Source organism: Astatotilapia calliptera, chromosome 13, assembly GCF_900246225.1.
Source record: "Astatotilapia calliptera chromosome 13, fAstCal1.2, whole genome shotgun sequence".
NCBI classification, from domain to species: Eukaryota; Metazoa; Chordata; class Actinopteri; order Cichliformes; family Cichlidae; genus Astatotilapia; species Astatotilapia calliptera.
The window spans coordinates 23115867-23142627 of NC_039314.1; the positions used below are offsets into that span (position 1 = coordinate 23115867).

General features: G+C 39.3%; 1 protein-coding gene across 6 annotated transcripts in view; it reads right to left on the bottom strand.

Moving 5' to 3' along the window:
- The window catches only part of kcnq5a (potassium voltage-gated channel, KQT-like subfamily, member 5a), a 118471-nt gene extending 92207 nt beyond the window's left edge, over nt 1-26264 (bottom strand). For all 6 annotated transcript variants that reach the window (XM_026191230.1, XM_026191228.1, XM_026191229.1 and 3 more), the window contains exon 1: nt 25473-26264. In XM_026191230.1, the coding sequence (XP_026047015.1) occupies nt 25473-25813 (341 nt within the window). In that variant the 5' untranslated portion in view covers nt 25814-26264. The remainder of the gene's footprint in view (nt 1-25472) is intronic.
- Between the last annotated feature and the right edge of the window lie 497 nt (nt 26265-26761).

Genomic DNA, 26761 nt, shown 5'->3' on the forward strand with positions numbered 1-26761 from the left:
AAAAGGAGTTTGTCTTTTGGGAAATAAAATCTTTAATAAGCACTTTAAGTGACACAGGCTCTTCACATAGCTTAGCAAACAAGTATTACTGGCAAACTCACTACTAACGCGTGACAGGGCAGAGAAATTTCTTTTATATTTTTCTGTTCTGTGCTGTTCTTGTCTCTGTTATTTCGCTCTCAGGTCTGTGCTTTATTTCACTGACTAAAGAAGAGAATAGAGACCTTTTAAATAACTAGAATATCACCTGTCAGTTAGTAGGCCCATTAGCTTGGTTGACAATATGTCCAAAAAACTCATTCATTTTATTGCCTCAATTGTCATACATGTGAATAAATTATACCTCCTCTGTGGAACACTTCCTTTCCCAGAAGTGGATGGTGCAATACAATGAATAAGCTACAGAAAGACTCTTGGTCAGTGATACAAACATGAGTCACTAATGTTTTCCAACGACAAAAGTTCCTTTGAAATGAAGAGATTGTACTAGAATGTTAACTTCTTGCAACATTTCAGCATCATGTACACACCTGCTAGTAGTTATTCTTCTTTTTTTGTGCATAAAATGATGAAACTAGCCCATCTACGAGTACACAAGCAAGGATGGCTGTGTCATGAAAGGCATCCAGCATAAAATCTTTACCAAATCGAATATTTGGATCAATGAGAATTTGATTTTAATATTGGATTGATTGACGACGGCCACTAGTAGAAACAATGCTACAGAAAGGGATGCAAGGCATGGGGGGGGGGGGGGGGGGGCATGTTCTGCTGTGGCGAGCACTAACCTTAGAAGCCAGAAGAAGACAAAAGACGGAGGAAAGTTATGAAACTGAAAGGTTTGCTGATTTTCTTGAGTATATGCCATGATTACCTTTTAAATCCTCTAAAACTGACGCCTAAAGAGGCTTTTTCAGAGTAACATTCAGCTCGGCTGTCACACACAAGTGCAGTTTTTTTTTTTAAGCAATACTGTGCTCTAGCAGTCATTCCTCTGAAAATCCATTAGACTCAACAGCTGATATCCATCAGCAGCGCTTATTCTAAGTAATAGAAAACACCTGTGCAGACAAAGGCAGGATAATACTGGACACCTTCTAACGAATATGATGGCCTTATAACCTACAAAGACTGAGAACATAAAGGTCTACGTTACATGTAAAAGAAAGCATAATAGCACCACCGTAAATCCATTATGGTGGTGCTATTATGTACTGCATCTGTAATGTGTAGGAAGCAGAAGAGAGAGAGAGAGAGAGAATAGGGGGGATTGATTGAACTGGGAGCTGGGTGCAGAGTGTCATCTTTGGCCTTTGGTCTTATAAACAGCCTCATGCAGAATTGAATGTAGTTGACATTTAGCAAGTGTACAACACAGGCTCACAAATATCCCTTGTGGTTAACTACTCTCACGATCACCCTATCACATGGATGCAGTGCTTTCTATTGCTTTATTGGATTTATTGATGTAAATAATTAAAAGAAAATCGAAAAAATTGGCTAAAGCAGTATAAAAAAGGGCAATATTCAGTTTTACAGAAAATCATGAACCTATAATGGCAATCTTTTTACACAATATCAGTTTCTCAGTTTAAATGTTACGGTTATCATTAATACTAGTAAAACACGATATCCCTAATCTGAAAGGTTGGTTTCTTACATGCAGCTTTGTTGAGTAATGCGTAGATAAGCTCAGGGCTGCACAACATGTGTGGAAAACAGCACGTGTGAGTAACAGTGACATGAAACAGATAAGATTAACCCTTGTGTTCCTGTTTTTATTAGCCATAAAAGATTATGTACAAATACTTAACAGATGTTAACAGATGTTTGCATTGGTTGGAATTTATCTCAATTCCAACCAATGCAGACCATATATATATATTTAATATTTGTAATTTACCAATGTTAGAGCACAACAGTGCCACTAGTTTTTTGTTATAAAATGTGTTTTTTTTTAAAGAGTGAAATCAATCATAACTAAAAGTAGTTGTTTTTTTTTATCTTGAACAAACATAAATGAAAGGTCTCTCATTACTATTGATGTTTACTTCTTTTAACTTAATTAGAAATTGAACAGATTCATATCAGCAACACTCAAAGAATAGCCTATTCATGCCACCCTATAAAAACACACAAGGGACCTGAAACCGAATTTAGATCATTTCCCAATCAGGACACTTTTCTAGGTGGCAGCTATGATCAAAGGCTAAAATTTAGATTTGATCTCCTGCACTAAAATATCCACCCTTTGTGTTGGCCCTTGTTGCACTATGTTGGCAACTATGTGGGATGCTTCATTCCTTGGGCACGAAGGCCCATTCAGACCATTCACTTTTTACTGACACCCATAGTTCTCCCTTGTTGGCTACTGGCAGGCTTGTCATGGAGGTGACTGATGGTCAGACTCATTCTTGTATTCACAGTCACTGTCAGACTCTGAGTTGATGGTGCTTTAGCTCACCTGGCTGAATAGGTTACTTATGCACTTTTAGACTTCTCACTGCTAGAGCCTGAGTTTGAATCTGTTTCAGACAATTTCCTGCTTGTCATTCCCGTTCACTCTCACCCCGCCTTCCTGTCTACACAGTATTATCCATGTTCTAAAACCCCTTCCTCCCTATCATCTTCTAAATCTTCTCTCTCATGTAAAATGTTATCATTTTTTTCAAGTATAGAATTTTGTCAAGCTATTTATTTGTTGTAGTCCACCTGTTGATTTCCAGTGTGACAAAATATAGTGGTTCCTGCAAGACTGAGATTAAAATATGCAGAAATGTGGGAGCAAGCAGGTGGAAGTGCAGATTTTGGAAATGTTGGAAACAGGAATAGCACGAACAGAAAGACAAAAAGAGAAGATGCATGCAGGAACACATATACAAACAACAAAAAGCATAAAGGGACACAGCAGCTCTACACTTATGGCCCATGGGTACAGTGGACCTGAATGCCACATGTAATATAATCTGCAGGGTATTAAAAAGTTACAAATGTGGAGCTGAAAAAGTGCATTTGCATAAGTTCTTCACAGACGATAAGTCATAGGCAATGATTCTGAGATTGAAATAATAATTAATTGTGTAATTTTTCTTTGGTAAACACTGAAAACAGCAGACCTGAACGTCACACAGCGGTTAATTATAAAACAGTACTGATTACTCACATACATGTCTCACTTCCTACAAAATCCCCATTCCACTACACTTCATTCAGAGTAGAAATGGAGAACTCCATTACTTGACAAGCGAATGTAAATATACTCTACAAGTATATTTCTAAGTTTAAAATTTGCCACAGTACGGCTTTGTGAAGAGATTTAGATGATCCAATTCAAACTGTATGCACACGCACAGCGAAGGAGAGAGAGTCAGAGAGAAAAGGCGAGCTGGCCGATCCACATATATTGTCACACACGTCTACTCAGTCTACTTGCACAGATCAACACACAACTGCACTAACCAGTCAACTGGGTCTACTTTAGCTTAATCGAATGGTAAAAGGCTCTGTCTCTCTTCGTTTCTCTCTCGCACAGTCATGGTAAAAAGGTGTGATGTTATCCAAACAGCCAGCTGTCTTGTTGTGTCAGGATGGCTGTTCTGTTGGCTGCAGGCCTGGGAGAGGGCTTACTTAGATAAAACAGACACTCACTCTACATTAGACTGACTCCCGTCAATGGCCTAGACCCAACACATGCAAAAGCACACACACAATGACTGTGAGGACACTCACCAGCATACACCCAATAACCCTAACCCACTTATGTAACAACAACTAAATGCTTAACTCTTCCCCTAACCTTAACCTAAGTCTAACCTGACTGTACAACCGCGTCTGTCCTCATGCACGCCAGTGCAGACACATCCACAGTACAATGGTGTCCGATTCAGAGTCGCTGAATCTGAAGTTACAGGAAGCTTCACACACATGCATTCACAGGGGCATTCTCTTATTTTGGATTCAAACACTTTGTCCAGACATAAAAACACACAAGCACATTTCATTCTGTGCAAAATAAGTAGCTGGATTTTTGTCAGAGCTAGGTCGCCAGGGGCAACGTGCTTTAGGGGGGAAATGTAGTTTTGTGGAGTCATGTGGTAGAGTGGTTTGAGATACCCAGGCAGGTCTTTGTTTGCCTCCGAGCCCTTGCTGAACACTAAAGTAGACAGTGTTTGCAGTTGGGATCCTGAGGTTCTGCAACCTGGCAGAGGAAATCAGAAGCAGAAGCAAACCCTCCTTTATCATCCTTTTTTAATATAACTAGCAAAACTGTTTCAGACTTGTTGCGGTTAAAAGTTGAGGATTTTGAACGAAACAGCTTCAGTTACTCTTAATATGGAACCATTAGAAATCCAATAGGAACACATAAGTTACAAGAAAAGACAGAATGGCAACAACTGCATTATGTATGTGGTACGGCTGAAATCATCGTCAGCTATTTAGATTGTTATACATATCATTCATGTTTTATGTAAATATTGATCAGCCTATAAATCATATGTCAAAATAGCTTAATTACTACTAAACATGACTTTGAGCAGTGTTTAAAACTACACATTTACACAGTCACTAAAAGAGGAACGGGCGCGGCTTTACAAATTTTGTTTTAAACTGTAAACATAGAAACTATGATGAAAATTACTGAAAAAACAAGGCAATCTTTTTGTCACGGTCCCTGTGTCTGCCCGGTCCACACAGCTCTCTCTTGCATCGCTCTGCATGGGCGGAGCTCACCGTGGGTTCCCGCCTTTGGCCCGCGCACCTGTGACTAATCACTCACCTGTGGCTCATCCGGTTTTCCGGCCACTACTTAAAGCAGTGTCTCAGAGCTTCTCGTTGCTGGATTATTGAGTAAAACACATTAGTGTAAATCCCAGCTTTGTGATCTTCTGCGTTTCTTCGTGGTTTCCTGGTTGTAACTTTCTCGTCTCCTTGTATATACATTCCCCGGACCCGTCCTGTAACCCTTCAGTCCTGGATGTCTGAGCGTGAGTATACAGAAGTCTGGCGTGACAAGTGTGGAGTGGATTTTCCCCCAGAGTGGTGATCGTTGTGCAAGTGGGAAGAACCTGTTTTCCTGAACCTTCCCGTGGATCCTCGGAACCCCTGGATCCCCCCCTCACTTGTATTTATTGCACCTGGTGTCTGTAAATAAAGAACTGTTTTTATTATATTCTCAGCCTATGTTTGAGTCCAACCTGCCTGCCTTGACAGTTCTCAAAGGAATGATGTCCACACCTCATTTAAGGTTTACTTAAATTACAGTACTTCCATCTTTAATATACAGGCTATGGCTCAGTGGCAACACATGTTTTTGACTGTGTTTTGTATAAAGCAATTTGCAACTTGAGCTTTAAAAGTGATTTAGAACTAAAGATTATTATTATTATTGGAAATGAAGGATCCACCCATCCTCCTTATTCACTTACACAAACACTAAAATGTAAATAAGCATTGATTTGGAGAGGAAACCATGATTAGGAATAGCGTTTCACCACGCTATTATACCCAAATGTCCACACACTTGAGCCTAAAACCCATCTCTTTCTCAATCATTATGATTATCAAACTTTTTTTAATCAGTTATAACAAGTTCCAAAAAATCTTATGTGTCACCTAATCTTTCAGCTTTTTCTTCATGAGATCATCATTTTCATTAGTAATAATAATAATAATGGATTGGATTTATATAGCGCTTTTCAAGGCACCCAAAGCGCTTTATAATGCCATTATTCATTCACTCTCACATTCACACACTGGTGGAGGCAAGCTACGGTTGTAGCCACAGCTGTAAATATGACTGTAAATATGGCTGACAGAGGTTCAGATACAGGTACAAATGTGCACGTGCAAGAGAGTGTTTTTACCCACCCCCCCTCAAAAAAAAAAGAAAAAAAAGAAAAGAAATAGGAAAGAAGACCAGGAGCAAGAAAGAAAGAAAGACTCTAACAGACCTCTAACAGAAAATAGATCAATCTGTGACCTAAATCAGCCTCTGCTGGTACCTGCTGGACCTGCAACAACATTAATCAAAACTACAAAACTCTCCTAAACATTTATTTCATTTATGATAAAACTAAACAGTGTTATTGTGGGGGAGGGCTGGGGGTTGTGGTAACATATGCAAATACCTCCCGAACAGAAAACACAGCAGGGTTCATCCTAAGCTACAAGCCTCAGCCTGCAACTGTAGGGAAGCAAAATATAGCTTATGGAAAACACTTTACATTGACTTTATATATAAATCTAGTTTGACAAATTGTGCGGGAACAAAAGAACAACTGAGCACATGATTAGTTGTCAAGGTATTTTAATATACAAAGGCAAATTAAAGTATCTTCCATAAGTTAAATATTGTTTGTTTTATTTACCGTAAATGTCGGGCTATAAGCCGCTACTTTTTGGACAAGCTTTGAACCCTGCGGCTTTTAGTCAGGTGCGGCTTTTCTATGGATTGTCCGTGATTTTTGTCATATCGTAAGACGATTTGTTTTGTGTGTTCCGCTGTTGTACGGCACTACGTTGCCTGGCGGAAGGATCGGGGTTCAAGAGTGGTATGTTAGTCACATGTCCGTCCGCCAGGCAACGTAGTGCCGTACGAAGTAGCGCGAAAAACAAACTTCAAAGTAGCGCTACGCATTCAGCGGGAGTCGTGGATGATGAGCGGCGATAAACTTGCAAGTTATGCCCAAAAAGCAAGTTATGCCCAACTCCACCGGTGGATTCTGACAGCGTGGAAAAGTGTGAAAACATCCACGATCACCAACGGATTTTGAAGGGCTGGACTGCTGCATGATGGAGAGGAGGACACCGCCACGGCCCTTCTGAGGGTGTTCGACTCTGACACTGACAATGAGGATTTCTTTGGTTTTGAAAGTGACAACGAAGGAGAGAAGAAGAGTGGATGACGAAGCCATCCTGAGCCTGTTTGTATCCGACACTGGAGAAGAGGACTTTGGTGGTTTTAGAGCGCAGGAAGAAGAGAAAGATGGTGAATGACTGACTTTTCTTCTTGTTAAAGCTGTGTCACTGCACCTGAGCCTAAAAGGTAGGCCGAATCTATTGTTCTGGTGTGCTGTAGGCTACTGTTATGTACTACATGTGCAAATATGTACCCATAACTTGTTTTTCAAAATATTAATAAAAGTGATGTCTCCAAACAGCCATCTCTTTCCTGACAATTCGCTTTGTGCATATTCTCTTACATATGATAAGTCAACATTGAAACACCTGTGGCTTTTGGTCAGGTGCGGCTAATGTATGTACAAAACAGGATTTTCCCCTGATTTTAGCTTGTGCGGCTAATATTTAGGTGCGCTTTGTAGTCCGGGAAATACGGTACTTAAAAAATGAATACCCTTCCTGAAATAACTCCGAATGGAATTTGTGTCTGCTTGTTAGATGAATGCGTAAACCACTGCACTGTGGAGACACCAAAATCTAATAATGAATGAATTTCATTGTTTGCTTGCACAAATCCGTTTATGTTCACACACTCCAGATTCTTGTCTCCAGCAGCTGTTAAAATAATTAAACCAATCACTGAGTTGCTTAACCACGTGCTCAAAATCACTTGTTGAATGCACAGCAAATTCTGTCACTCTATCACTAAATGTTTCAACGAATTACACCAAACATAATTACCTTAAATGAAGTGAAGAAAGCGAGTGCTGTTTCAGGCACAAAACACCTGCCTTCTGCCACACAACAACTTCTATTCAGCTCAGCGATTATTCAACACAGATTGTGCTTTAAGGCACTGTATTTAAGCCATCAGTATTCTCTCTTCTTCATCAGTATGCTGCTGCACAGCTCACATACGTACTATTAGTTTATGTTCCCCGCGGTGGAAATCATTATTGTCACTCCTCAGTCCCTGCTGAGCTGACCTTTATGCATCCATGTGATTGTGTAGGGATTGATAGGTGAGAGGCCCAAAGCCAAATATCAACTCGACGTATTTTTGTCCATTCCTCACTTATAGTCACATCTATCAGCTGGCTAGGTGAAATCAGATTGGTGTTCTTTCAATTTCTGGTGAAACAAACCATAGCGGACAACCAATGTGCCGTCCGTATAGATCATGCAATAGTCTGTTTGGGTGTCAAAGTGAATCTACACGTATCAGAGCTGCTGTCCCTCATCTGTTAACCTAGAGCCAATCCCTTATGTAATCCCCCACTTTGAACCCCTCCATCCCTCCTACAGTTACACTGTCCCCATACACCACCGTGCACTACCTTTAAACACTTCTCTGTGACTCCTGACTTCCCAAGCACCCTAAAAATACTCACCAGACAAAGATGATGGACAGTACTCATTTCCTATGGTGAACACAAGTCATGTTCTGGTTCAGGCTTTTAATAAAATAAATGAATCAAGCTTGTCTCAGTCAGTTGCACAAACACTTGAGATTCTTTACTCTGAGCACTTAAAAGGGCAGGCATGGACTGAGGCATCCAAGAGGATGGGGGATGGGGGGCTTAAATGAAGTCAAAATGTTGCAGGAACACCATTTATCTATTTCCTTCTTTAAAGAACATTTTCTATGTCAATGTCCAAAGGAAAACCAAAATAAACACGTAGTACAGATGGACAAACGTGTGATATGACTGCTGATAACAGATTGTGAAAGTCTGACTTCTGTCTTGAGAGGGAAGCTCTTGCTGCTTCTGTCTCTAATGGAAGAATTGTAATGACTTCACACAATAAGCAAAGCCAAATCACACGCCTACTCACATTAGCTCTGTGTCTTCAGGGAAAGTGAGAGAGCGGAAATAAAAATGAGCATAAATAATGCTGGGTTTATTTTGTACTCATGTCGCATTTCTGTGACATGCCTCTTTGCTCCTCAACCCATCCATCTCTTTTTCTTAGTCGTCTATAGCAGTTGGAATACTAACACTCAAGAGGTTAACCCGTCATGAACTCAAAAAAGACCTGAAACACCTGCAGTCACTCTAGTTTGCATAAAATACAGTAGATTTAACGTATTGTTTCAAATGTATTGTTGTTTCCAGATGTGGTGTTTTATTCCATTTCTGATGTAATCCAGTTACATGATGTAACTAAAACTTTTTTTTTCCAAATCCCACTTTTATTCGAGTATGGGAAATAAGGTAAATAATCTGTATGAATAATAGATAAATCCATACAATACATACAATTCTATTAATCTACATCAATTTTACTTTGGCTCTTTCTCGCTCTCTATTCATATATATATATATATATATATATATATATATATATATATATATATATATACTGTTTATATTGCAATAAAACTGGTGTGTTCTTTGTTCAGAATCCTGCATTTGTGGAGTCATTTCACCTGGCTGCTAACACAAATTCACATGTATCTGAGTCTTTCATGCACTGAAAAAAAGGGACTGGCCATCTCTTGGATTTATGTAAGCATCTTGCATGTATTTAACGCAATTGCCTCATGTTTTAAAGATAAATGTAACTATATAGTGTAAAAACTACATGATATGCAGAAAGGGTGTATTAAATTGTTCATATCATGTTCAGGTGAAGTAAGTCAATAAGATAGCAACGTTAAATCTCGTGAAACCACGCGTGATTTCATCTCGCGGGCTTTGGATCGTGGTTTAAAAAATGCATCCATCTCAGTCAAGTCGAGCAGCCAACTCTACGTTTTTTGGTATGTCTTGATTTTTTGAATTAATTTTTACCATATTTCAGCCAAATGTAGTTAAACGTCTAGAGTGCCGCCATGTAACATGCTAAAAAAGAGCCGTTAGCTTATTTGCTGTTTTATCTGTTGTCAAAGAATTGGCGCTTTTTCATTTGAATTTGTCTTTGGCACAAGAGCCGTAATATCACATTAAACCTAATTACGAGGCACTCTCAACATAATTTGGTTTTCTGTGTGAATAGATTTGCCAACTGACTCTTCAGTTACATTGTGTATTTACTGCACCGTGGTGTTAGTGAGATTTTGGACATTGAACAGCTTTAGCTAATATCATCGGCGGCATTATGCTAGCTTACATCCCTACCCCTCCTGCCCTCACCTGCTGTCCTTTTGTTTTTGTTTTTTTTTGCTGCACATTGAGAGATGACCTCTATTCTGCATTTCACCAGGAGTCAGCTGATGGATTGTGGGTTCAAGGTGTTATGGTAAGAAAGTATATTCTATTTTCGCTTAAGGTTTCTGTAACTTAATTATAATAGGTTTTTTATAATTATTAGGTGCATGCATACTCAAATAGACCACCCTATTAATACAACTGAGAAATCCAAAATCTGCCATAGGTTTAACTTATACCTGTATGTATTGTCAGAAAGGTGATTACTGGACTCACATTAATGCACACTTGAACTAAAATGAGGTTGTAACTTGTGGGTTCTTGGGTTGCAAATCAGAAACAAACATCTTTGGATTTTTTTAATCCCATAAGATCTGGAAACACAGTTTTTATTCAACAAAACATTACTGATTAACCAAGCACAGTGCCTGCTGTTATTTCAAAATAATTTTATGTCATTTTAGATGAAATGCAGCATTCCAGTGCATCCCAACCTTGCCTTTACAGTCAAGGTTTCTGACGGAGCTGAGTTTCTCTCTGACAGTCTGCTGAAAGTGTTTGCAAAGTGATCGGGGGAACAGGGCACAAAGCTAAAGGATGTAGCTGCCATGATGACAGTAAGAACTTTAAAATTCTTTAACTACAAAGTGTATATGTATTGCATTAGGTCAGTAAAAGATTTTTATGCTGCATCCATTGAAACAGTCAACTATTACCCGTGAGTACTGATTCCACCGAAAGGATGCCATAATTTTCGTTATGCATTTACTGGCCCACTGAGAAAAATTTATCTTTTTTTAAAAATAAATGTTCTGGAAACTATATATCCATAAAGTTGATGTCAAACAGAAACTTTTGATATTTCTTTGTAGATGCTGGTGTTGCATGTTGACTGGTTTAAGTTTTTGTCTGGGATAATTTTCTTCTGTGCTACTGAAAAGTTCACAAATCTCTGTTTTCTTTGTTATAATACTTTAGGATGACGTTAATGCTCGAAGGGAGTCTCATCAAAGTGCTCCGCATCCGTGTGAAAGACAATTGCAACATCTTCTCCACGCAGGAGTTCATGGTGAGTGTTTTATGAGTAGATTGTGGCTTTGCAACATTTAAAAATGCATTTAGTTATCCACTTGATCCTCATTGGACCAGTTAGGACCAGTAGTCCTCTTTAATAATTTGAAGTTCACATGAGGCCTGGTAGTGAACTCGGCCGCCCCCCCTTGAGGCCCCACCCCCCTATATTAGGGGTCACATCAGTGTGAAAAAACTTTAAATTTGTCATTCTAGTGAACAAAGGAAAATCCCACCAGTATTTACATTAGCTTTTGTTTGAAAAAAAAAAAGACCAACAGCTAACCAAATTGTGGGGCTGAAAGTCTAAATTCTAACATCTTCTGAGTGACAAAACCTGGATTTCTGATGGGCCGGTGTCTTTCTAACAAAAACTAATGTAAAGCATTTGAAATTATTATGTTTTTCACTCTGTCTTAGAAACTCTGTTAGACCATGAATGGCAGCATGGCAGGCCACTCTTTGGCTATAGCTATTTACTATGTTGCTTGCATTGGTTTAAATTACTCTAACATTAGAACTGGTAGATTGAAAAGAGATGAGTTTAAAAAGGAATCTTAAAGAAATGTTTTGTGTTTAACCAGGACTTGACTGAGGCCACTGCACAGATTGAGAAAACCACAATGAACATCTGTCTCCAGAGATGCGCCAGGCAATGACTTTTCTGATGTTGTTCTTCAAGATCTGGATAACGTGACCTTTGCAGTAGCCATGCTGTTTGGACCTTTTTTATTCCTTCAATATGAGTTACCCATCACAACTCTGCTACACTTTTGAGGTGATTCAAAGGGTGGTAATGGAGTTGGATGCAACTCAGCTCTCAAGAAAAGCTCACAACTGAGACAAAACTGCTCCTGCAAGGAAAGCTCACTGTTATGCATGCAAGCTGATCAGCTCTAGGTGAGAGGACATTTAAATCTCACACTTGTTCTGCTGCATTTTGAAGCTCAATTCCAGAAACGGATCGCAGGGTTCATTTTTATAAACTCTGCAACTGCCATGAGGACGAGCCGTTTTTGTTGTTGTTGTTTGTTTTTCCTTTTGCTCTGTACAGCATTTTGGCAGCATTTTTAAATTTCTCTTTGTATTTTTTCTTTCTTTTACTAGTGAAGAGATGTAGCATGAACAGTTATACAGTCTAAATATCCCATATGGGTCGTGTGAAATGGTATTTTCAGTTTCATTCATTTGAAGTAAAGAACGTTGAATATTTCTAAGTGTGCTGTTTTGAACCAAGATGTCACAGTATGATCAGTGCTGTAATTTTTGACAGTCACTGTATCAATGTTATTTTTGCATCTCTTGAATAAAGGTTTTGACCTGCAGGTGCTAATTTCTTTAGTTATTGGGGTAAAATGGGTAATGTTAATAGGAAGGTGTTTGCCAATTCAGTAACCTAATTTAATGTTAATGGAAACTAACATTACCTCAAATTGTTTAGTTATAATTCTTGTTTAACTGAATCTTGACGTCAGAGGCCTTAAATAGAATGTTTTGTATTGTTCTTTCCCAACATTTTTCAAAAGAAACAGTCTAATTTCTTTGCTGTGATTGATTCCAGAGAACACGGAAGAACTGACATTATTTAACTGTTGATTTATGTAGATTCAGTGGAGGAGTAATGTCAGTTTAATTCTTTACCTACTGTCAATGCAGTGAAATTAGACATTTTGTTTTGAAAGGTTACTGGTGGATGCCAGCAACCATCTTGGAAGAGAACAATACAATCTGTTATAAGGCCTCCATTTGAAAATTGTGTATTTGATACTAGAATATAATAGCAAAATGTAATTTGAAGATAACATGTAGCATTTAAGTGACCAAGTAGTATTGGGTAAAAGTTATTGAATGGTGTTGGGATAAAGTGAGAAAATTGTGAAGGATTAAAATATTTCAAGAGCTCAAATTACTTCATCAAAACATGTTTAAGTCACATTTTATCAACACAAATTGCACAAGTTTATTGAACATGAATAAATTGTGTTAATTTAACTCAATTGTTTAAGTTGCTGCCAAAGCAAAACATCTGTGTGCAACAAATGTCCACCATTGAATTAAGTAAATCCAACAACATATTTTTTTCAGTGTGAAAAGGTACCTCAGCCTCAGAGATTCTGAGAATTTATTTTTAACAATAGCACATGAACAAATTTAATTACATACTGTGGTTATAAACAGAAACACTTTACAGAGCTTTTTCCCCAGCTCTGGAAAAAACTGTCTGTAAACTACAGCACAGCAAAATTTACGCCACCATGTGCAATCTGCGATCTTGAAGCCTTTGAAATGTTTGCTTTGAAGATGTGAACCAGGTCTGCCCACTTGCAGTCAGCTGCTGTTAATGGTGATAAATTTGCAAAAATTGCAAATTTGCAAAATTTGCAAATTTATTCCTGTCTTTAAAGAAAGAACTTTACACTAAATAGAAATTCACATTGACTGCTTACATTCTGAGTCCAGCCTGGATCGCATAGATTTGAAACAGAAATTCAGAAATCCCTCTACAAATTGTAGATGTTGCAGAATGGCAATTTGACTGCAAAATGGCATAGGCAACCTTGCTTTTACATTATGGAAATTAAACCAGAATACAACCAGCTGGCCACCAAGTCCTCTGCTGCACAGACACATGTGAGTGGGTTCGTCAGTGCAGAATGACTGATGGTAATCTGTTGACAATCTGTTTAGAAATAAAACAGCAACTTGCCTCTGTCTCAGAGTGACTACTGTCAGTCTGCAATAGTGTGACAGGTTGCCTCCCACCAGGGGACCTGTGCAACTGCCATGCAATCAAATGTGGTTCCCCAATGTCTGGGTGACCAGCTGTTCACTGCAGCCACTTGTAATTAGTCACCAAAAGCATATGCAAATAAATAAATAATTTAGCGCTGCCCTGTTTTCCCTCTAGTGAAGCTATTAATTAATTGTTTTTCAACCTGGAAAATATCATATGGCTAGCTTCAGTGCTTAAGACACAACAAGAACTTAAAAATGTAGGGAAAAAGACATCAACATAGCCAAGCACCAAGTTTCAAACTTGCCCTGTGTGCTCTGAGGGCCTGTAACTTGACAAATTTTAATAGTGAAATTTTTGCAGGCTTCACTAAAGTTATTGTCTGAATCAGCTGATATTAACAATCTAACCCAGTGTAACTGAAGTTGTTAGCAGAACATTAGAAGCTAAATTTTAAATCAACTGGCAAGCATATTATGTGTTCAGCTCAGGATAAAAAACATAAAAAACATATCATGGAAATACAAAACAGTTCCCAACCAGACTGCGATATCTTCATTTTGCTTGTTTAGTTTTATTGAAAGGCCAGAATACAAGCAGATTAGTACAGCTACGTACAACAAGTCCATCAAGGGCAATTAACTAGCAGATATTTTATTGACATATCACTGTCTTGTCATTCAGTGAAATTCCTGCTTGCTCTTCACCTTTTCTTTTCTCAGCCAAACCCTCCTTCTTTTTCTCTACTCTTCCATGTCTCTGTTTCAACTTTCAGCACTTTCTTCCAATTCTAATTATTTGTCTGTGATGGCAAAGTCCCACGTGAAACAAAGAAAGACATGAAGCAGGCACCTGTTATTCTTTCTCGAGGGAAACTTACCAATATGGGTGAGCTAATACTGTTCTGTCTGAATCAGTGTGTCACCACTGAAAAATGTGTATGACTACACTGATAAATTATTCACAGTATGTGTTGGCTTGAGCTGGCTCTTATGTTTTTGCCACAATATACTTTATGTGTATATATGATCATAAAAAGTGCACAGACAAGACTGAACTGCCTGACATACGCAGAAAACCTACTGAAATATTCACACATTGGCCCTCATGGCTATACTCCTATGCACAACTCATAATTCTTGTTTTGACTTTCAGGGGCACAAAGAAAGGAGTCACTGAGGGGAAAAGCATTGAGCCCCCTGTGTGTGAAGGGGAAAAGTGAATAGTACATGTGTGAAGGGACCCTCACTCAAGCAGAACCTGTCTGACAAAGTGAAGTAGACTAAAAGATTTCAAAAAACAGAACATTATGGCACAATCTAAAGAAACTGTTGTAAAACAAAGTAATTGACATCTATCTATGGAAAGGGTTACAGAGCCAGCAAACCACAGTGAGAGCCTCTACCTATTAATGTAGAAAGCTTTGAACAGTGGTGAACCTTCCCAGGTGGAGACCAGCATAGCAAAACTACTCCAAGAGTGCATCAACGACTTATTCAGGAAGTCACAAAAGAACCCAGAACAGCATGTACAGGGAGTGCAGAATTATTAGGCAAATGAGTACTTTGTCCACATCATCCTCTTCATGCATGTTGTCTTACTCCAAGCTGTATAGGCTCGAAAGCCTACTACCAATTAAGCATATTAGGTGATGTGCAACTCTGTAATGAGAAGGGGTGTGGTCTAATGACATCAACACCCTATATCAGGTGTGCATAATTATTAGGCAACATCCTTTCCTTTGGCAAAATGGGTCAAAAGAAGGACTTGACAGGCTCAGAAAAGTCAAAAATAGTGAGATATCTTGCAGAGGGATGCAGCAGTCTCAAAATTGCAAAGCTTCTGAAGCGTGATCATCGAACAATCAAGCGTTTCATTCAAAATAGTCAACAGGGTCGCAAGAAGCGTGTGGAAAAACCAAGGCGCAAAATAACTGCCCATGAACTGAGAAAAGTCAAGCATGCAGCTGCCAAGATGCCACTTGCCACCAGTTTGGCCATATTTCAGAGCTGCAACATCACTGGAGTGCCCAAAAGCACAAGGTGTGCAATACTCAGAGACATGGCCAAGGTAAGAAAGGCTGAAAGACGACCACCACTGAACAAGACACACAAGCTGAAACGTCAAGACTGGGCCAAGAAATATTTCAAGACTGGTTTTTCTAAGGTTTTATGGACTGATGAAATGAGAGGGAGTCTTGATGGGCCAGATGGATGGGCCCGTGGCTGGATTGGTAAAGGGCAGAGAGCTCCAGTCCGACTCAGACGCCAGCAAGGTGGAGGTGGAGTACTGGTTTGGGCTGGTATCATCAAAGATGAGCTTGTGGGGCCTTTTCGGGTTGAGGATGGAGTCAAGCTCAACTCCCAGTCCTACTGCCAGTTTCTGGAAGACACCTTCTTCAAGCAGTGGTACAGGAAGAAGTCTGCATCCTTCAAGAAAAACATGATTTTCATGCAGGACAATGCTCCATCACACGCATCCAAGTACTCCACAGCGTGGCTGGCAAGAAAGGGTATAAAAGAAGAAAAACTAATGACATGGCCACCTTGTTCACCTGATCTGAACCCCATTGAGAACCTGTGGTCCATCATCAAATGTCAGATTTACAAGGAGGGAAAACAGTACACCTCTCTGAACAGTGTCTGGGAGGCTGTGGTTGCTGCTGCACGCAATGTTGATGGTGAACAGATCAAAACACTGACAGAATCCATGGATGGCAGGCTTTTGAGTGTCCTTGCAAAGAAAGGTGGCTATATTGGTCGCTGATTTGTTTTTGTTTTGTTTTTGAATGTCAGAAATGTATATTTGTGAATGTGGAGATGTTATATTGGTGTCACTGATTTGTTTTTTGTTAAGTTGCCTAATAATTATGCACAGTAATAGTCACCTGCACACACAGATATCCCCCTAAAATAGCTAAAACTAAAAACAAACTAAAAACGACTTCCAAAAACATTCAGCTTTGATATTAATGAGTTTTTTGGGTTCATTGAGAACATGGTTGTTGTTCAATAATAAAATTATTCCTCAAAAATACAACTTGCCTAATAATTCTGCACTCCCTGTAAAGAACTGCAGGCCTCACTTGTCTCAGTTAAGGTCAGTGTTCACGATTCAACAATGTGAAGGACACTGGGTAAAAGGCGGAAACCAGTGTTGACCAAAAAGAACACAAAGGCTTGTTTCACATTTGCCAAGACTTTCAGGAAAATGTTCTGTGGATGGTTTGTGTCCCATTACATATAAAACTAACACAGCACTTATTATTTTTAAAGTCACACCCACAGTCAAAAGGGTGGCGCAACCAACTGATAGATGTAGAGGGCACTTACTTTTTCACATAGTGCCGGTTAGGTTTGGATAACTTTAAATCATAATTGGAAAACTGCATTTTGTATTTGCTCTTCGTCTAATGTATATATATTTTGATGATGTGAAACATGCAATAGTGACTAAAAACTAAGAAATGAGAAAGGGAAAAACTAAACTTTAAACTTTCTAGACCACCAAAAGATAGGGATGCAGATTCATATTACAATCATATATTAAAACAATAATTTCTGCAAATACACTTATAGGTGTCCTTGCAGAAAGTTAAATTAGTAGATCAATACCATGTTTATGCATGTGCATATGGAGTTCAGTTTTCAGTTTTCAGTTTTATTTGTCATATGCAAGTTAGCACAGGGTCAAAATTGCAATGAAATGTGTTTGACGAGCAGCAGTCACTCAGCAGCATGATACAGTAGGAGAAAATATAATAAAATAAAATAAAATAATAAAGAAAATAGAAAAATAGTAATAGTTCACGGCGGTCAATGACTTCCTAAATCTAATTATAATAACTTTATACAGAATGCATATTACATACTTTGCATACTAAATCATTCTAATGGCACGGGTGCATTTTTAGTGACGTAGGTGCATGTGTGCACATGAGCGTAACATGGATGATTGTGTATTTGTGAGAGTGCTTTTGAGCCATGTTCTCATTAAAAGAGTTGACAGGGTAATGTCCGAGTTGTGTGCGACAGGGGAATGAGGCTGGTGTAATGTGTGCCCAACTGAGGTGCACTCTGTGTGGGCAAGAGGACCAACAAGCTCAGCCTGTCTCCATCCATCAGTGCTGCAGTCTGCTCTGCAAAGTGGCACCTCCGCTGATGTACGAGAGGACTGCTGGATGACTAACGAGCAGACATACATTGATTTGGACACACACACACACACACGCTCTCGCAAAAAGACTAACCGACACATAGTGCATTCCTACTCATATGGTCACACACATACACACTCTATTCTCCTCCTATTCACTCTGTTGCTTCTTTATATCCATGTCACACATATGAAACTCAGACATACAAGTATGCACTTTAAAAGAAATGCAATTTTTTTCTCACTCCAGGTCTTTCTCTCCCAACCTATTCAAAACACATACACACACCTGAAATACACACTTGCTGTCTGACCTGCTTGAATGTCACAGTATATTTATCACTGCAATCCCTTCTGATCTTCTTCTCACCAGTGAGCTCTGACTGATGTAGACGACTTGTTCCCTGATGACACTAACATCAAAGTCTGATTCATCAAATCGCTCCACTCTGGCACAGACTAATTAGCTCACTTCTTTCTTTCTTTTTTTTAAACACATTTGCAAGCGTGATTAACACAGGAAGACTGAGGAGAATATGTGGTGGGTGTAAATAAACCGATGGTCATGGGAATCATTACATACTCTTTGCAGTCAGAAGACGTGAAATGCTCTGGGTTACAAGTGCAGTAAGAGTGTAAGAAAGTATGTGTTTATTTATAAAGTGTCTTTCACCGACGCCCGGTTACAAATCACTGTACACAAAATAGAGTCAAATAAATAAGTTAATTAAATGCCATAAAAGCAATACAAAAACAAGTTATCATGCAGAATAGTGGGCGTCGATGGGGAAAAAGGTTTTTTTTGATGATCCATTGTGTGTCAGGAGTGATTCTTCGCGTATTAATCATCAGTTTAAATAACAAACTATTCTCATTTCTCCCTACATTTTATTGCAACTCATTCCTGATGCATTGAGGTGGATCGAATATCAGCAGTTAGCTAGACTGTTAAATCTGGGGATTCAGGAATAGTACTGTCAGGTGCTATTTATCTATTATCTAACACATACGCTGTTAGAGGATTGTTGATTAAAAAGATGATAGGCATCTTATTATGAAATAATGAATACTGCAGTGCCTGTGAATCAAACTTTAAGATGGCTTGGAAACAGGTCTTTGTTGTAGCTGAGTGACATCACAACAACATAAAACTATAACGTGTTACTCTAACTGCTGACACACTGAATTTTATGCAACTAGATTTTATGATGCTGAATAAAAATTAAACTTTTCAAACAGATGTTATGAAGAGGAAGGAACCACTTATATGTGGACCACTATAGGTCCAACACTGACATATATCTCTAAGAAGCTTAAAGAGTTTCTTTTTTTTATCGAATTTGTTCATTTTGAGGGGAAATCAGTGTGTGGTATATAAGTAAATCTGTCTGTTATTTACTTACTTCAAAACTGACTCCACCAGATCGACACTCATCTCAAATGTCCGTATGATACACTTCCAAGTCGGATATTAGCAGGAGACAGTGAAGCATAGAAAAGCCAAAAGGGGAGAAAAAGTTTGTTACAGTGCATTAGTTACTTTAGAAAGCTTAGGATTTAATTGATAACCACATCACCGGGTGAAAAGGTGTCTTTTCTATAGCTCCATTTGGGCCTAACTCCTAAATATGTTCTTTGAATTGTTAAAATGGGAAATGTTTAAAATTGTTCAAATAATTTGTAAATCTGTTGTTGACATGACCTTCACAAAGTTATTACTTCTTTGCTATCCATCTTTCACTGTGTTTGCAAATCTTGCATAAAGGCCAGTATCCAACTGTCTAGACAGGATGCTGGTGCTGTTTCTTTTTCACTCTTTGAAATCACACTTCACAGCCAGATGTTACCTTTCTTTTACAACACACTGAGTCGACAAAAAACTGCCTATATGTGTTTTCATGCATAAAAAACAAAACTTAAATCCCTCCCACATCACCACTTCCTTTATGTGATAACAGTTGGTTTTTTGTTTGTTTGTTTGTTTGTTTGTTATCTTCTCTTGCCTCCTCTTCATTCCTCTTTTCATTGGGCCCTGAAAGACAGACAGCCAACTTGTGACCTGGACACACAATGTGTCTGTGATATGTTACATTACCCAGTGATGACCAAGTACCCGCTCACACACATACACCAAACATCTTTAATAGGGTAGCAACTCTGTATCTACTCATGCAAACACCGGATGGCATCCTGACAGTATTTATACAGTCACCCACATACGCACGTCCCTCCTTCTGTTCACCCTATCAAATAGATCCTTTTGCATCTTCCAGCATTTTCCACTGGGTGCTGGCCAACCACCTCCTTCCTACCTGGAAGCAAGAGGGAACCTAAACACAGAGACCCTTTTATATGCTCAGGTGTCTCAAATGTCACCATGATCTCAGGAGACAAAGAGCAGCCTCTTCGGGATTCCTTTTAAGTTCTTCAAATCTGAGCGCAATTTTTTTTTTGATCAGTGCACCTGCAGTTTCATGAGTGAGAAAATACCCTCTGAGTACAATAACTGTTTGAGATTACATATATTATATAAAATTCATGTTTGATGATTATTGTATTAAAGATTCTAAAGGACTTTTCCAATACAAAAATCTTTAAGGTCTAACCACAATGTACTTCTAAAGGAGGATTACAAAGACTAAGACAAAGACAAGTGTTGAATTCTTCTTAATTTCTACAGAGGAACAATATTCCACAATATATGCATGTTGAACACTAAGTTACTAGATATTTATTATTTTATAAGTAATTATTTTTTAGCATCATAAATAGCCAGCAACTACAATTCCTCTGTCCAGCCTTGGGTTGCATAATAAGACATTGTGTTGAATCAGTAACTACACTGGTATTTCTTTTGCATCTGCTACACTCCACTCACTGCCTATGTGCTGACAACCAAACTTGGACATGGTAGGTCTGAGTAGGCAGTGCACTGATACCACAAGGGGAAAAAAACAGAAATCAACATGAGATGATTAAGAAGTCATCCAAAAAAAGTCAGTGATAAGTAGAAAATCTTTCTGTCTTTTTGTTATGCCTGGATGGGTTCTCTCTGCATAATATGGCTTACTCTAACAGTCCAAAGGCATATTTGCTACATTAAATGGTGGCAGACAAATTAACTGTAGGTCTGAAAGGCATGTCTGCCTTCACTACATCCACACAACCTCCTCGGAAGTCTTCCTCTTTTTCTCCTGTCTGGCAGCTCCATATTCAACAACCTTTGTCAAATATATCCACTACACCTCCTCTTCACATGTCCAAACTGTCTCTACACCACCTTGCTAACTTTGTCTCCAGACTGCTCAACTTGAGCTGTCCCTCTGATACACTCATCCTGGTGAGTCCCAATGTAAATCTTACAACCTTCGACTCTGCCACTTCCAGCTCCACCTCATGTCGTTCTGTTTGTGCCACCGTCTCCAAAACATATATTATAGCAGGTCTCACTGCCATCTTGTAAACTTTCCTTTTCACTCTCGCCGCTATAATTCTGTCATGGTTTAACACAAGTAGGTAGCCAAAAATGCTGAGATATGTACTAACCTTCTGCAGATAACATTAAAAGTTAATTTACAAACCACACACACAAAACAGAAACCTAAAACTGCAAGGTTTATGATGGATGGATGGATGGATGGATGGATGGAAGGAAGGAAGGAAGGAAGGAAGGAAGGAAGGAAGGAACAGAAATTGCACCGCCTTGCAGCAACAGCTTCCTCCAGCTGGACAATGTACTCCACTGTGTATCAAAAACATCCCAGAAACTGATCGCAAACATGACAAAGACCCCACGGATGGTTTTGACTTCCAAATTCCCCACATCCAAAGGTGATCAAACATCCCCAAGTCCAAGCCATGTAATCGCTACACCCTACCCAGTGCCTATAGGATATGTCTGCAAATGGTGGGGTGTCTCATGCTGCCTCAAGAAAAGATCAAGCTTTTTTGGCGACACAGGAGAAACAATAATATTAAAGTCAGGTTTACATTGGTAGACCAATGTATATCACATACAACATTTAATGATTTTTTTTTGTCCATTATAGTAAATATTACATTGCATTAAAAGTGTCCCAGTTCCAGTTAAAGTCAACAGTTAACGCATAAGCGACTCAGTACAAGCCAGTCTGGTTGAAAGATAAAGTGGGACAGAGGTTGGTCATTAGAGAAGGTGTCCATCCACCTGGCAAATCATCAGGCGATGTTGACATTTTACCTGTCAGCAGACCAAAATGACCCTGGAATCAATTGCTGTTGCACTCACACCATGTGTGACTCATTCAATCTCACACAAACTCTGAAGCGTTTCTGCAACTCGTTTTCAGACACGAAAACAAAAACATGGATGCTTGTATCATCTTAAACTCACACAAGAAAAATGAATAAATAGATCTGAAAAAAATAGGTAAGACATTACTTTCATACACACTAAAACACATGCACAGGAAGGAATCATCTTTTGAGTATAGAACACAAATGCAGACTGTGGCTGGAACCCATTTTAGCAAATGTGATTAGCCCAACACACGCCATCTCATTAAGAGATTGAATCTTAATGCCAGCAGTGTTTCAGTGTGGGAGCATTATTTGGAAAGAAATAAGCCCAGATGCTTATCAGTGTCTTGATATCTGCAGCCCATCAGCAGATATCAGGAGCACATCAGGGATTCCTAAGGAGTGTAGTATACATACTTATAATTCAAATACCTACACACACCATTCAGCTGTTTTCCTACGCATCTGTACGGTGTGGATCTACACACACACACACACACACACACACATGCACACGCACACACAGCAGCATCTGTTTCAACATAAGTGCTTACTAATTAAACGATCAAAGGAACTTTTCTTTTATAAATCATGCGCTTTGTGCTGTTTGTGTGTTGGTTCATCACTTACCACGTGTGAATGTGTTTGTGAGTAACACATGTGTGAAGCCATGCGATTCTAAGTTTGTGAAGCCATACATCTACATCACACTGTGGACAAGTTGCAGCGAGATGCTGCATTTACACACTAGCTTTCATTTGTGGTCTAGATGGATCAAAACTATCCGCATTTGAAGAGTTTGCAATAGAAGATGTGATTTGCTATATTCAAAGTTTAACTTCAGTTACGCGTGAAGATTCATTAATTCAGATTTTTTTTTTTTAGATCAGTGACTTAAGTTTATGTATGTGTTGCTCAAAGGCTTCAAAGGTTTCTTGGGTAACAGAGCAACAAGTTAATGACCCCGGACAAACTACACATGAGAAGAGATCTAAAAACTGACTAACACCAGAAGTGGTGGCGGCAATTAGAGAATCTGACATTCAGATGGGCGTTGTACAGTAAGACACTTTTAAGATCACCGAACTCATGCACATTTCTACTCATTTTGTTGCTGTATTGCCTGATGCTGTTGTCTGTCTAGCTAAAATGTCTGTGTGCTTGCCTGCAGCTTTATATATATATATATATTTATATATATATATTTGTTTTTTTTAATCACCAATGCACAGACCCAGTGGGGGGTAAACTTAGGCCTGATAGACTGCTGCGCTTCCAATACACTAACGGAAACCGTGAAGAATAAGTGCAATTTTTTGTGGCTAGAAATTCAATTTGCACAAAAGTACTTCCATTATTTCAAAATCATCAGGCCTACCTCTAAATCAACGAAACGCTATTCTAATCAGGAACCATACATTTATTTTGACTCTTCACGACAAAAATTTGCAGTATTCTAATGCATCTACCTCTTTTTACACCTGCTTTTTTTTTACAATAAGTAAATTAAATCTGTAATTTAACCTACTTTTGCCCCTGTCTTTTGCTTTGTTAGGTTTCTGTTTTCTTTCTCCACCACTGAACATTAAAACACATGTTTTCTGACACGGAGGAGTATTTTTTTTCCAAAGCTCTCTTCATCTCACTTAAGCAAATTGTTTGAGGCTTTTAAATCATTTCATACGTGCAGCTGATCCAAAACTACTAAAGTGTGGGAGGCTGCAGTCGTGAGTAGATGTAACAACTTAACCCCTGCGACCTCAGCTGTCCTGCCTGTGCAAATAAAACGTCAGCATCCGGCTGTGGAGCCCCTCCTCTGACAGCTCCTCTTCCTTCTCTTCACACGGGACTTGACTGGCACAAGGAATGGATCCAGTGTTTTAATCTGTACCCATAACCATGCTGACACTGGTATGTGTGTGAACGAGTTGCATAGGTTTACTGCATAGCCTGTGTTTAACAGAGAGAATCAAAAGCCACCACAGCAGACAGTGAAATAAGAGCTACTTCCAGAAACCCTTGCTTAATCAGTGCACCAACACCACCTACACACTTCTACTGACAGGTGATCTGCACACCAAAAAGGGAAAAGCAGAGACGAATTTTTGAGGGTTGTCACTGTATATGAGTGCTCAAAAAGCTTTCTCTAAAAATATGACCACAACTGTTGGATGTGGATAATAGATACAGTTTACAGTACGTGTGTGTCATGTTGATAAACATCCTAGGATTCGTAAGAGCAATAGAACAACAAACTGTGATAGTTTAGCTAGATCTTGACAGCTATGAGCAAGAAAAGCTTTGCTTGAATGTTAGCAATAATCCATGGCTAATGGAAACTGCATGAAGAAAGAGGAAGCTGGATGCTATTTTTTTTTAATCAGAAATTTTGATCATGAAGCATTTTCACACCAGAAAAATAACCAAAAAGGAAGAAAAAACAAGCTGTGGTCAGTAGAGGACTGGTTTGAATTTAAGAACTGCAACATGTCAGCTTTAAAATTGTCCCTTCGGGGCTTTTCCCAGTGCCACTCTCTGTAGAAAGAAGTGATGAAAGAACCAAGATCATGCAAGGGAGCAGCAGTTATTACATTTTTCCATTTTCAGCTGACAGTCTGCTGCTCATCTTAAAGAGCTCAAAAACTGCTGGAGCTACCAATAATGTCCTGGAGGATAGTAGCATTGCACTGTGTCTGCTTTTTCTGAACACTAGCACACATGCTTGTTATATTCTAACCTTTTCAGCTTTGTGTTCTTAGTCTTTTCTGCACACCTGGAGCAACAGGTGGTCACATTCAAAAAGTAACATATTCATTCCATTTAAATGTATCAACAACTGGCATAAGACCTTCAAGATAAATAAGGTTAAATCAAAAAGTGTTTACATGATTTTTTGACATGTTGGATGTTTAGAGGAAGATGCAAACATCTTCCATAGAGAAGAAGAAACCACAGAGAGTGATATATAAATGCATCATGACCCAAACTGATCATTATCATCAGCAGAAAAATCAATACAAATTTTGATATCTTGTGTGTTCACTTTTATCCCTGCCTAACAAAATATTTTACTGATTCAGCTTTCAGAGGTGGGGAACTCCTATTCAATCGGAAAGCATAAACATGAGATTCTAAACGACTTGTAGTGTTTAGTTCTGTGCTGCACAAGCATAAGTACTCACACAAAAGCGTGGTAAACAAAAGCCCATTCCCTCGGTCTTTCCAAAACGTTGTAGAGGTAATTCTGGAGCCGCCGGTAGCGTGCGTTTCTGCGGTTGCTCTGCGCGCTGTAGGTCAGCGGCTTCCCCAGCAGACTCAGGCGGGCGCCCTGTTTCCTCTCCGCTCCCACCGCACCTGCCGCGGCTGGAGACAGGAGACCGTCCCCGACACCCACAACGTTATTCATAGTCTGCCGTCCGCACTCCACATCTTTTAGTGGGTAGTCCTGCCCCCGACGTCCAGTCGAGGTCTTTAGCCAGATCCCGCTGCCGCCGCTTTCGTCGCCGGTATGACTTCGCGGCATGGCATAACTAGCGCAAGCGTGGAGTGCGCTGGGAGACCGGCAGGCATTCACGTGTGGCCAAGTGCTTTTGGGCCAGAGGGTGTGTGGCTACTTTGACTTTCACTACACACTAAGTACAACAAAGCAGTGGATGAAGAGTTAAATAACTAATCTATTGGCTGAACAGTTTCACGGTCTGGCTTGAACACTTTGGCCATCTGCGCGAAGCTGAAGAAGAGTTGGGTTATGAAGGTGTGGATCCATCGATACATTTGACGGGGGGGAGGGTTCTCCCACACTCTCTTTGTTACTCAACTCACTCTCACGCCGGTTTGGCTCTTTCTGGCAAAGTGTGTGAAGCCTGCCGGTGCTCTGCTAGTCATGGTGCTCTTTTACGCATCAGACGGGAAGGGCGCAGCACCACCCGCGCCACGAGATTATTAGATGTCGTAAATCTGGACTTGAACGATAGCAGATTTTCAATCTGGGTGATAAATGTTAACCGAAGAAACGTCAAGAGAGATATATATGCACCGATGACGCAGATTTTACGCAGGTGATGAAACTGCCCAATAACCCCCCAAAGAGTGATCACTGTGCTTGGTTTATGTAAGAAAATGCATCAAATAGCAAAATAAAGATACCTTATCTACAGCTAATAACATAGTTTCTTTGAAACGCTTCTACAAAGAAAGAAAGTCCCTCTGGGGGTAAGACTTTCAGAGGAAGTTAACTATGAAGTAGTAGCCTGTAAAGGGAAATACTAAAGAGTGTACAAGGATTAACCTACACACATATGCCTAAATAAAACTTGAATGACTGCTTACACTTAAAGGAGAATGAACAGCACATTAACATTATTACATACTAGGAGAAACAGAGTTTACAGTAAACAGAACTGGACTCAGCAGCTGTAGACAAGATGGTCCGCTCGGTCCAAAACTATTTCCGCCCAAAACAGAATATGCT